The sequence below is a fragment of the Lactuca serriola genome, chromosome 4 (assembly GCF_051521515.1).
Source record: "Lactuca serriola cultivar US96UC23 chromosome 4, Lser_US96UC23_V15, whole genome shotgun sequence".
Classification (NCBI taxonomy): Eukaryota; Viridiplantae; Streptophyta; class Magnoliopsida; order Asterales; family Asteraceae; genus Lactuca; species Lactuca serriola.
The window spans coordinates 99,945,323-99,958,887 of NC_136411.1; the positions used below are offsets into that span (position 1 = coordinate 99,945,323).

Consider the following 13,565-nt stretch of genomic DNA (forward strand, 5'->3'; position numbering starts at 1 on the left):
TAGAATTAAACATTACTAGACAAATAAATTCCGAAGTTTCACATAAAAAACACCAACCAAACATAAGATGAAGATGAAACATAAATATGACAACGGTGAAATACCTTGCATCACAATAGTACTTTGATGTACATGATTTAATTGCCTAGTATTAAACCTTACTAAGCAAATAAATTCCAAAGTTTCATATAAAAACACCAAACAAGCATAAGATAAAGATCAAACACCAATATGGCAATGCTAAAATACCTTGTATCACAATAGTACTTTAATGTACATCATTTAATTGACTTGTGTTCACAAAAGCACTAACACATCAATATTTTACATATCTTTAAACAAATCAAATAATACAAATGTCACGCAATAAATACTATCAAAAATACATCTCCTCAAAGAAGAAATATATTTTAAATATTATTTACCATATCTATTATATTCCGAAATTAATATTTTAACGACAAAATATAGTTCCGTAAAAAAAATTTAATAAACTTTTTTGACGAATAGGTTTCTCAAATTGAACATATTAGTGCCACGTAGACCTTCACCGTCGGGTTGAACGACGGCGGCGCGTGTTTCATTACCGGTGTTTCCCACGGCAAATCGTAGAGTTTTTTCTACTTGAATTTCGTCACTCCGACAACTGAAATGGTGGCGATAACCGATACATGACTGGACGTTAAGATTCAACACCAACCCCTTTCCTCCGACGCCGGAGACGGCAGCCGTCGCATCTCCGCCGGTTGTAGATTTTTTGCTCCGACGAGTGTCGGGTTTTTCCTTTTTGAGAACAACCTTCTCAGCAGCATTCCTGACCACGTTGTCGTGTAAATTCCGACCAGATCCGACTCTGTTAATTTGCCAAACTGGGCTGCTCCTACCTACATGAACCCCACCACGGATTGGGCTGTTTGGCCACTTCCTAGACTTCGATTCTCCGGCGGAGTTGCTCCTCGAGCACGGCGCACTACTGACTTTCCGGGTGCCAGCGATTGGTGGCCGTGGCCTATTCCCGCCGTTCCCAGCTGATTTACTCCTTGAAAAAGGCCATAGATTTATATTCAGCTCCGCTATGCTAATCCCGCCACCACCTCCGAAGCCGGAAACACCTTTCTTTTTCTTATCTTTCTCTTTATTCTCTGAGTTTTTCTTGAAAATGTCTTTCCATCGTTTCGACGCTGTTAATGTCGATGTCGGCTCGGATGCAGCTCCAGAAACGGGGCTAACGACGGTGGCTATACTCGCAGAGTCAGGAGGCTCGTCGGAGTTGCGGGCATTGAGTAACTGAAGAGGAACAAGAACACCGCCAGAAAACAATTCGTCGGCAGAATGAAGGAAGGTTTGGGGGCAAGAGGGGTTTCTGACCATCCAAAACTCGAATTCCGGCGAATTAGTTTCACTGCTTCTTCTTCCGCTGCTACTCGTGGAAAGAACTGTGGGATTTTCCATTTCACAGAGAAATTTGAAGATTGGAAAATTTGAAGATGGAAATTGTGTTCAGAGTATTGAAGGTGGATATGACAGTGACCCTACACGTACGTGTATATATATATATATATATATATATATATATATATATATATATATATATATATATATATATATATATATATATATATATATATATATATATATATATATATATGATCAAATGAGAACACCAAAAAAAGGTTAAAGAATGCGATAACAAAGTATATTCATTTGTGATTTCATGTATTCATTTATGAAGAAATGATAAATTTTTACGCCTTTAGGCTATGTTTGGCGCACTAGCTGAAAAGCTAGTTGTTGGCTGAAAAGCTAACTGATAGCTGAAAAACTAGCTGTTAAATAAAAAAAAATAGCTGATAGCTGAAAAGCTAGCTGATAAAAAATAATGTTTGGTAAAACTAGCGAAAAGATATAAAATTACAGAAAATGACATTTAAAAATTGTTTTCCTATAATTAATTAAGAGGTATATTTGAAAAATTCTAAAAAAACTCCTAAAAAGCTAGTCTAACTAGCTTTTTAAAAAGCTAGCTTAAAAACTATTTTTTGGCTTGGCAAACATGACAACATATAAAAACTCGAAAAATAAGTTTGCTTATTAACTAGCTGTGGCGCGTTTATTTTTATCATTTGTCCACAAATGAATATATGGAATCACAAATGAATATACTTGTTCTCGCGTTCTCAATATTTTAGGTGTTCTCATTTAATATATATATATATATATATATATATATATATATATATATATATATATATATATATATATATATATATATATATATATATATATATATATATATATATATATATATATACACACACACGAGTAGTAGTCTAGGGTTGTGTGGAGGTGGAGGTGGATGCATTGTATTTGCAAATACGTTTATGGTCCATAAAAAGAAAAAAGAAATATGGATCACCTCGACCATGTAAAAAATCTAAGAAAGATCTAAAAGAAACTTCGGAAAATGTCTCAAACTCAATTTTATCGATAACTACTAAATTGTGTATTAAATTATAAAAGGTTATATTGCATAGTGCATACGCCATATATATCATAGTTTGATTTATGAACATATCACACATTCATAATGTAAATGATAATAAATAGCAAAAAAAATATTTTATTTTTATATCCTCAAATCTTGATAAAATACTTCAGAATAAAGAGTAAATGGTAAAATGTTGATCATGTACTAGTAACATAATTTTATCCGACGATAAATTATAGAATATAGTAAATGGGAAAAAAATTTCCATATGGTTTGATGATCTCTTTGGTTATAGTCATATGGTTTTAAAATTGTCGATTTTGACATTCTCAATAGATATAGTAAGTGTCAAAATTTTATGTGATTAAAATAATATTACACATTAAAGATGATAATGTGTCAAAATGATAAATAAATAAATAAACCTATAATGCTAATAAAATTTTATGGGACATTAAAAACATTACCTGACTATAATATATCTACAAATACATTTAAATTAATTGTTTGTGTTTAAACAACAAACAATTGTCAAACTCACAATATTATGTGTCTAAATGATAACATAGGCATTAATAAAAACAAATTATTATAATCGTAAAGTGAATAGTAGCCACATCGACGATATTTGTGTCTGTAAGATAATTACAGTAATTGTGTGATTGACTTTCTTTTTACAAAAATATAAAATAGTCATGTTTATAAATATTTGTATTTAAAAAATAATCTAGTGTCTTTAAAACACTTTTGGCAATGGTTTATTTAATTATATGTGTCTAAAGTCTCAAGAAACAATCTTTTTGTTATTAAATAATAGCAAATATCATAATGAAAATAAATTCATTTGATGAATAATAATCACTATCAAAAAACATTTGTATATCTAGAAAAAGTTTATATCCATAATTATTGGAAAAAAAATATTTGATTACAACACTTTTAGTCATGGTTTACTTAATTTCATGTGTCTAAAATCTCAATAAACTATCTTTTATGACTAATAATAGCAAATGTTACAATAAAAAATAAATTTATATGACTACCAGATGAACAATAGTCATTAAACAATAATCACTATAAAAAACACTTAAAATGTCTAGAAAAAGTTTATGGACATACTTATTTGAAAAAATGTTTTGATTACAACAATAAATATTCCTATCCAATAGCGATAGTATTATGATACGTCTACACTTTTTCAATGGATACAATCATTAAATTTCAATAGCCGCATGTCATCTAAAATGACATGACCTTTGGTTACATTTAAATAAAAAGAAACATGTGACTAAAACCATATAGACATGGTTGTCATTTTTTGTAGTAGTGGAGATATACTTTCGAAATACAATGAGTTGATTAAGTTAAAAATAGAAGTTCAATATTATAATAAAAAACAAAAATAATGTCATGTTTAGTGCTGATGTTTGTTGTTACTTATAAAAACAAAGAAATGATTGATATTTATAATCAACCATTGATACAAACTTATGGCAACTACTATAAAGGACATTTCACCACAGAACCGCATCTAGCTCTAAACCACAAGTCGTCATATCTTAACATCTCGACATTCATATTCATTACCAACCCTTCACATATATGATAGTGATTACATAGTTTTCCAACACAGAGGTCACCATCTTTATTTATCATGTACTATCTGTCTACTCACGTTTTCTTAATTAATGAATATCATGGTTTTTGATCTAATTTCTTTTATAAACGACGTAAGCATGTATAATGAAATATCATAATTAGCTAGACTTGATTTTGTATTATTACAATCAAATAGAACGACTTTTAACACAATAACCTTGAGCATATTTTGAGCTAGACTTAATTGTATTATTACAATCAAATAAAATGCTTTTAAGATAATAACCTTGAGCATATTTTGAATTGTACATCAATGCAAGCAGGGGCGGAGCTTCAACGTTTGATTCGGGGGCCGAAAATATAATATGTATAAAATTGGTAAACGGAGGGAGAGGGGGGGGGGGGGGGGGGGCACAGCCCCCTCTCGCCCTTATAAAGCTCCGCCAATTAATGCAAGAAGGGAAGATTTTATGTCTTTTTTAAACGTTAAAATATTATTTTTATCAAATCTAATTTCTAAATATCATATTTATTTTTATAGACTTTCAAAATATCTCACTTGTTTGGATCTTTTTTTTTCATATTTTATAATATTTGAAATCTGTATTTGTAGCAATCGACTATTATAAGTTTATAACTTATAAATCTATGTTTTAAAATATCACTTATAAAAAATATAAACTTTCGTAATATATATATATATATATATATATATATATATATATATATATATATATATATATATATATATATATATACGAAAGTTTATATTTTTTATAAGTGATATTTTAAAACATAGATTTATAAGTTATTCACACACACACACACACACACACACACATATATATATATATATATATATATATATATATATATAAGCAACAGGTATGTTTCAACCCAACGAGTCTGCATCAACCCCGAGTCTAGTCCTCAGCATCCTCGAGTCATCGGCGACTCAAATATAGTATATCAGGATCATCAGCGACTCAGATCCATCATATAAACATACAACAATAAACAACTCTCTACCAACACAGCTATATATATATATATATATATATATATATATATATATATATATATATATATATATATATATATATATATATATATATATATATGTATAGTCTAACCACTACAACAACAACATAAGTAATACAATGAAAAAACTCATCTCGCAGATAAATCGGATAACCACCACCACACGAGGATACTAATAGACTGGTCCCACACACCACCTAGACTTTAAATAAAAAAACATCATATATGACCTCACCCCTCTCACAAGTGCCAGTAAAGGGTGACTTGGTCATCTTTCCAAGTAAACAAGATTCGCACGTGTCATCTTCTCTAAGGTCGAATGACTCCAACACTCCATTCTTTTGGAGTTGGGCTATGCGCTTCTTGTTGACATGTCCAAGACTACAATGCCACAAGGATGCTTTATCCATACTATTGGAAGAATCCATACACAACACATCATTTCCTAGGTTATCTATAACCATAACAGTTTCATAAATTCCATTACAAGGCATTTCTTCAAAATATAAAATACCATTTAGATAAGTATAAATCGAACCATTCTCATTATTAAACGAATATCTAAATACTTGTCTAAATAAACCATGAAAAGAAATGATGTTTCTTGCCATATCTGGCGAGTAGCAACAATTATTTAAATGTAAATTAATTCCATTACTAAGCACTTAAGAATACACTCCAATCTTGGTAACAGGCGACGATCTTTTGTTCCCCATGATTAGATTTATTCTTCCAAGCTCCACATCCCTATTTCTTCGTAGTCCCTGCAAATCAGAACAAATGTGGTAACCACACCCTGTATCAAGAACCCAAGAAATAGTATGAGATGAATCATTAGATTTAATTGTGTAAATACCTGTGAAAGATGGCTTGATCTTCCCATCCTTGATGGCTTGCAGATATTCCGGGCAGCTTTTCTTCCAATGCCCTATTTTGTGGCAATGATGGCACTCTGCCTCCTTTGGGTTTGGGTTGGGCTTAGCAGGATCAACCTTGGTCCCACTAGAAGAGGAACCATTTTGGGACTTTCCCTTGCGGTGGTTCTTTGAAGAAGCCTTCCTCTTCTTGCCCCTTCCCTGCCTAATAGCCAAAACATGAGCAGTGGGTGGATTGGGAGTTGGTGCAACAGACTTGTCCTTGAGGTTGCTCTCAGCAGTCCTTAGGAGCCCTTGGAGTTTGCTTAGGGTGACCTCTTCCTTGTTCATGTGGTAGGTCATCCTAAATTGGTTGTAGCATGAGGGAAAGGAGTGAAGAACAATGTCGATAGCCAAATCTTCCCCAAAGTTGACATTCAACTTGCGAAGACGATCAACATACCTTTGCATCTTTTGAAAGTGCACGGTTAGAGACTCTCCACTTCCCATTTTAGCAGTGATCATATTCGTTATGATCTCATAGCGCTCTTGCCTCGCGCTTTGGTGATATCTCTACATCAAATCTATATGCATCTCATAAGGATACATGTCCTCATAGGACTTTTAGAATTCGGAGTTCATTGTGGCTATCATGATGCAATGGACTTTCGTTGCATCATGCTCATGGGTCTCAAAGACAGCCATTTCTTCGGGAGTAGCAGTTTCTGGATTGATCATCTCGAGCTTCTCATTGAGAACATACTCTTTGTCCTCGTAACACGCGATCGTGCGAATGTATCTTATCCATTCGCTAAAGTTTGATCCGTCAAAAGTCACTTTTTGAAAAAGGCTCATTAGTGTGAATGAGCTAGCAGCAGCATTGTTCGCGTTAGACATCTACAAATAGAAAGGAACAAAGTTTGATTAGAGTTAAGTCCCTAATTAACACCCAAAATAGAAAATTAGGGCTAGGACCCAATAACATAATTTACACATTAGAAAAGCGATGCCGTGATCCAACATGCAAATAATTTGGAGGTAAGTGAATGACGATTCACTAATTCTTCACCATGAAAAACACAAGCTTAAGTTTTAAATGTATTGAGAATTCCTAGATTTCTTTGAGATTCATTAAACCTTTCAATGGCATGTTTAAATCTCGATATGCCCTTCTAGTTTGTGACTAGGATGCTAAGGATCACAAAGTGGGTGTGAATAACCATGCAAATCTACATGGTGCCTTCATTGTTACAGTCACCTATTCGATGTGCCGGTAAACCACACACGCTCCATCGAACTATGACAAACAATGAATCACCCCTTGCCACCTTTGCTTAGAACCAATTAGTGTGCCGGTTAACCACACACACTCCACTAACTTCTTAACAAGGGTGAAAAGTGTAATTTCATGGGATTACATTAATTCACTTTCCTAAAGTAACTAAGATTGAGAATTTTATGAAATACATTTAGTTACTTTATATAGATTCATTATACTTATTAATGAGGAAAGGATTGCCCTATCCTACCCGTTCGGCTAACGACCCTCCACCAGTCATGCAAGCGGTGGGTGTGAGTGTACACCCATTAAGCGTCATTTTATAGGCAGCAACCTTATACCCACCTTATAGACTGGCTTCGTGAATGAGGCCTACTAATGGTAAGACTAGCACTTTTAAATCATATATATATATATATATATATATATATATATATATATATATATATATATATATATATAAAGCTTGTAATAATATAATAGTATAGTGTTGAATTTTAAACTTGTAAAATTCTAGGGTTTGAAATTTAAATTATTCAAATTAAACTTTTAATCACAAAACTTAAATTTCAAAACTTGAGGACAAGTTTTAAACTTTTCAAAACGTGAGGATCAAATAGCAAATAATACAAATCAACAATTAGATTATTTAAATTTGATCTAATCAATATTACTTGCAAGACAATTCACCAATTTAATTCAAATAATCAATTATTATCATATAAGGAAATTATTATTCAATTAAATGGTAATTATCTTTTGTTTGGTCAAGAATATACTCATATATATGATTAAAATCGGATTTTAATGACCCAAAACAGTTAAGGCAAGTATCCTCAAGTAAAGCAGCAAGAAATCCCGAAACTAACTCCAACTGACGCTCAAACTCGCCGAGTTCCACTATGGACTCGCCGAGTTGGAGCTACTTGCCGAGTTCATCAGACAGAATCACAAAAATCGAATTTTTCAAGCAACAAGCAATCAACCAATGCATCAATTCAATAGAAATCAATCAAAGCTCTGATACCACTGTTGGGTTTGAGCCATAAGAACTTTCCTATGTGCACATGCAAACCCTAATGCTTGGATCTAGGTTTCTCTAATTGAACATGCATTGTATCCAAGGCTTACAATTCTAGATCTAGTGTAAACAATTGAATCTTATCATATAAAATCGGATCTAGAACAATACCTTGAGTTGCTTGCTTGAAACTTCTTGTTCTTGGAGCTTAGAGTCACAATTGTCACTCCTCTAATGGCTTACAAACACCAACTAGCAAGAGGATGATCTTGAGAGAGAGAGAGAGAGAGAGAGAGAGGAGGTGAGAAATCGGCTCTGGGGTTTCTTCCTTGCAAGTATTGGCTGATTTCCTTCACCTAAGAGGTCTATTTATACAATGAGATACTAGGGTTACACCCTTAACCCTAATTGAATAACTTAGGCCCTAAACAATCCAAAGATCCTTCTAGATATAAGGCTTGGACGATTTTAAGGTATCCTAACCCTAAAATTCGTCCACCCTAATATCCATAAGGATACTTAGCCCAAAAACACAACTATCTCACATTTGACAATTTATGCCCCTTTATTCAATTAACCTCTTTAAGTCACCAAATTAATTCTCAATTAATATATGACTTATATCAATCAAATAATATTATTATTCCTTTAGTATATTACTCTCATATTATATTAATAATAATATCTCTTCTCTCTTTACAAATCATCCTGTCAAGTTGCTAAGGTGAAGGCAACCCAAAAGGACCATGCACAACCGGGTCAAGTACTTACCAAATATAGTTACAACCTTAGACACTAATCCAACAAGAGAGAGGGTCACGCCAGCCGCATATAGTGGAGGGTCCCGGAAAGAGACCCAAGGTTTCGAACCATCGATTGAGGGACTGGCAAGGCTAGGGTCAGTGCAGCACGTGTGGGAAACGACACAATGGCGTTTGTCGTTCCAAGGTTTAGGACAACTACAAGTGTGGCAGGATTGGTCACGTCAGCAAGGATTTCCCCCATGAGGCAAGCCCATTATGTTTTCGTTGCTATCAGGTGGGCCACAAGAAGGCCGACTGTCTGACGAGGAAAGGAGGAGCAGTGGGTGCACTTGCTCCGGCTATTTTCCAAGTCTCTGATAGTCGAGAGATAAGGCAGGATCCCCGACAGAGAGGAGTTGGATTTTGCAGTTTCAGGCTAGGGAGGTCGGGACTCCAGCAAGCGATGTTGCTGGTATGTATCCTTACTTTCTTTTCAGTTTAATATGCATTTTGTTATTGGAATCTTGCATCGGTTTGGGTAAGTGTATCTTTGGATTGTTCCTCTGCTTGTGTTTAGGGATGCATTTTCAAGAGAGGTCGTATTCCAATCGCATACCGTGAATTATTAGTGGTTAGTGAAAGGTTGTTTTCCTTCTTGTGGGTTTGGAACGTTCAGCGTTATTTTGGGTTGTAATCGAGGATGGGTTCAGGGATATTATGGGGAAGGTGTGCGGTCAGGGTTCAACGGGGTGGTTATCCAACATCGTCAGGGTTTGGTGAGTTCAGTCCTTGTACTTGGGTGTGCTTTTGGTAGCGCCTACGAAAGTGGTCTATTGCCAAGGTTGTGGGTTGGAGCATCGGTTATTTGGAATTTTGATTGATTTTGAATGATTTAGATCTCGGGTCGGTTCTTTGTTGTAGTCTGAGTTATCAAGGATTGTCATATGTCATTCTGCATGTCGAGGAGTCTTTGATGAATCTTCAGATGGATGTATCTTGCGGAGTGGGTCCCGCGTGTACCGTTATTGTTCTGGGTCCTTATCGGAATCCGTACAAGAGTATTGCTTGGAGGATATTTGGTCGGGAATTAACAGGGAAGCTCTTTAGTGAATCCAGTGCTTAGTGGTTCTATCATTTGTTCGAGTACGAGGGCCATTTGCCTAAGGAAGAGCCTTGGAGTTCAAGGAACTATCATTGCTAAGAAAGGAATGGTAGCACGAAGATGGTGGTGTCAGTTGTGTGAGTTGTTTGATCATTGGATGTGTCTAGGGAATTGTACCTTCGCGTGGACTGAAGTCGGTTAGAGTTCAATTCCTTGAGGATAGAAATTAGAGTAGATGTTCATCAATACATGGCAAGAGTTATGGTTCTTAGTCGTCGACATAAGAACTCAAGGAATTGGTATGGTATAATGGGAGATGATTTGGATTATCATATTGGTTATGGTCTCGAGAGTATTCTTCCGGGTTATAAGAGTTGAGTACTCGTTGAGATTGGCTAGTGATGGAGAACTAGTTGGTAAGCGCTAGTTATCATCGGGTCGATCGTTGTAAGGTAAGAGAGATTGGGAATCCTTTGATTCTCGTGTGCTTTGGGAATTTAGTCGATTCAAAGTGGGGGAGAATCACTCAGGTATTTAGGGGCAGGAGCGGTAATGAAACTATGATGAGTTTCGCATCCTCGTCAAGGAGGAGGGCGGCCCAAGGTGCTATTTGGTTTGAGGGTTGTGTGGGTTGGGAGTTTGATAAAGCTTCCCAGCATGTGAATTGCATCTTCTTAATGCTTGATAGTAGAATTTAGGGGAAACAGGCTAGGGTTTCAGTTATGAATTGAGTTCAGTTTGGGCATTCGTCTGGTGCGTGCCTGACTCTGTGTGTGTTTCAAATTGATAGATTAGGGGTAAGGCATTAGACTGTGGTTGTTTTAGGGAGAAAATGTTGTAAGACTGCACGGTAGCTGTGGCATTCACGGATTGTTCTGGTGATTTAGGCCAGAGTGGACCAATTCGCATGACTGTGGGTAAACCATAGCATGTTTAAAATCAGGAAATTGTAGGTCGTGGGAGACTGGGTATGAGGAAGACTACAGTTTGACCTGTAGCGTTCAACATAACATCGGGATAGTGTCGAGATAGTTTGAGTAGTTATTACCTGGGGAGTTTGTGTTGGAAGTCACGAAGGGCGAAAGTGTGGGAGCTTTTTGGTTTAGTAACCGGGCTGGAACCCGGTATTTCATAGGATTGGCAAACGAATCGAGACCAGGGAGGTCTCGGTGGATTATGGAAGGTAGCCAGGAGGCAGCATGCTCAGCAGTATCCGGTCGGGTTAGACAGAAGGGGTAGGTCAAGCATCTAGATATGCTCGGTAGTATACGGTTGAAATAGATCGAAGGGGAGGCCAGCACCCAGATATGCTTGGCAGTATTAGTGTTTTAGGATTTTATGTATGGGTAACAGATTGTTTGGGTAATGCCAGGTCACTCATAGTCAGATTAAATAATCTTAAAGTAATTGGTTTGACCCTGTTGCGCAGCTCTCGTCTAAGTCTAACCGTTGCAGGGATGAATCTTCTACTTGAAGGATTATCTGATCCTCCTTTCGAGTTAAGTGTTCTTTAGTGGTATATGGTTAGTGACTTTGTCTCCGTCGAGATGACAATGTGGTCAGGGATTGAAAGCATTTTGTGGGATGAGAGACTCTACGAGGTTGGTTTGGTAGCAGTTCGGCATGAGAGGTTTGAAAGGGAGTCGAACCATTGAGACTTTAGTTTTCGGATTCCAAGTAAGGTGGGATGGGTTTATATTCAATTATAGGGGATTCATTCTGCACTAGGCTTGAAGAATTATTCTAAGGATGGTTTGAGTATATCGGGATAGGTGGTGGTATGATCAGAGTCAGAAGGGTTATGATTGGTTTGCTATTCGTTGAGAGAGGGCATGGGTTGGTTCAGTACAGTCGAGTTGTCGAGGAGTCAGGATATTGCAGCTTTTAGGTCTCAGAAGGTAGAGACGGTTTGCAAGGGCTGAAGGTTCGGGTGTTATTTCGGGGTAGGATTTTCGTATGGGTTTCGGTTGCCTTGGGAAGGCTATTATATGCGCAGAAATTTCGATCATGATCATCAAGATTGATTGCTTTGATATGGGTGTTAATAAGGAGCGATTTTGAGGAATCTAATTTAAGTGGGGGAGAGTTGTAACACCCAAAATCTGGAAGGCGAATTCTGGAAAATAAAACCTCATTTTTAAAGGTTATGTCGTCGAGTTTAAGGCATAAACTCGACATGTAGGCCAAAAATGGACATTTCAGGGTGTTTCTGGCATGCACGAACGTAAAGTTGGAGTAGGAGTTTAGGGGCATTACATCTGTATGTTAGTGTGTTGTAGTAGGAGTTTAGGGGCTTAATGGATTAAGACCACCTTTAAAGAAACTAGGGTTTTAGTTTTAAGTAGCCATAAACGACAGTACACACTGTTATGGTTGTTGTACCCTATGAACAGACGGTGAATCTGTTTAAGGGAATCAAGTCCAACTCAAGCCTCAGCCACTGCGTTTGTTTCTAAACTTTTGTCTTGCAGATCATTCGGTTTAGACTCAAGAAACGAAGCCCCTTCACTAACAGCACCTTCTTTAACGGCCACCCCTCCCCTCCACTATAAGAAAAACGCGATTTTTCTCGGGAGGGGCGCTATGGTACTTGCTAGGGAAAATGCTACCGACTTCAAATTCGGTGGTATTATTCTATCGATATTTCTATGGAAACAAAATTCGTAGCAATTTTCCAACGGAATTTTTTACGAAATCACTTTCCTTTGTAGTGCTGCTATGAAATTAATTATCGTGGTTACTTTGAAACGGACTTTTTCAACGGAAACCAATTCCATAGTTGTTTTGCTATGGAATTAAATATTGTGGTTAATCAACAATGGAATTGTTCAACGGAATAAAATTTCATAGTTGCTTTGCTATGAAGTAGCATTCATAACCCACAGAATTGTGCTACGGAATTTTATTTAAGTTGCTTGTTTTGCTATGGAAAACAAAAGCCTTGCTACTTATTTAGGAATTTCGTTTCGAAATTAAATTTCATAGCAAATTAGCTAAGGAGTTCAAATTCATAGCTATGTGCCGAAGGCAAAAAGACATATTATTATTAGTAGTTTATAGTTACACTTTAATTGCTTAGTAACAGATTTTATATTGGTATTGCATATCCAAAAGACAGTTTTAACAAATTAGCTACAAATTTAGCAACTTAATTTCTATCTTTAGTAGCCCTAATATAATAAAAAACAGGTCAGTTAAATGAATACATTAACTAGGTTATAAGTTATAACCAGTGTATTATATAGTTGAAAAATAAAAATAACATAAATTATAAAAGAAAATAGTCATTAAACGTAAATTAAATTTGCAATTATAAATTATTTCTTTTCAAAGAATAATACTTTTACCTTATTTATTACGGTTTTAGTATAAAGATTTTTAAGTTTAAACTAATAAATGCTATTAACCTTGACTATTCTTGTATTTTTATACTTAATA

At 35.5% G+C, this 13,565-nt stretch overlaps 1 protein-coding gene across 1 annotated transcript; it reads right to left on the reverse strand.

The window, feature by feature from the left end:
• Positions 1–238: 238 nt before the first annotated feature.
• On the reverse strand, positions 239–1,533 carry LOC145102179 (uncharacterized). Its single transcript, XM_079039558.1, has one exon. It carries the CDS (start codon positions 1,450–1,452, stop codon positions 487–489), a length of 966 nt encoding a protein of 321 aa, XP_078895684.1. The 5' UTR covers positions 1,453–1,533; the 3' UTR covers positions 239–486.
• Positions 1,534–13,565: the final 12,032 nt, after the last annotated feature.

What these genes read in the sequence shown, in the direction of transcription:
- LOC145102179 (XM_079039558.1), bottom strand. Translation starts at nt 1,452, where the DNA reads ATGGAAAATCCCACAGTTCTTTCCACGAGTAGCAGCGGAAGAAGAAGC.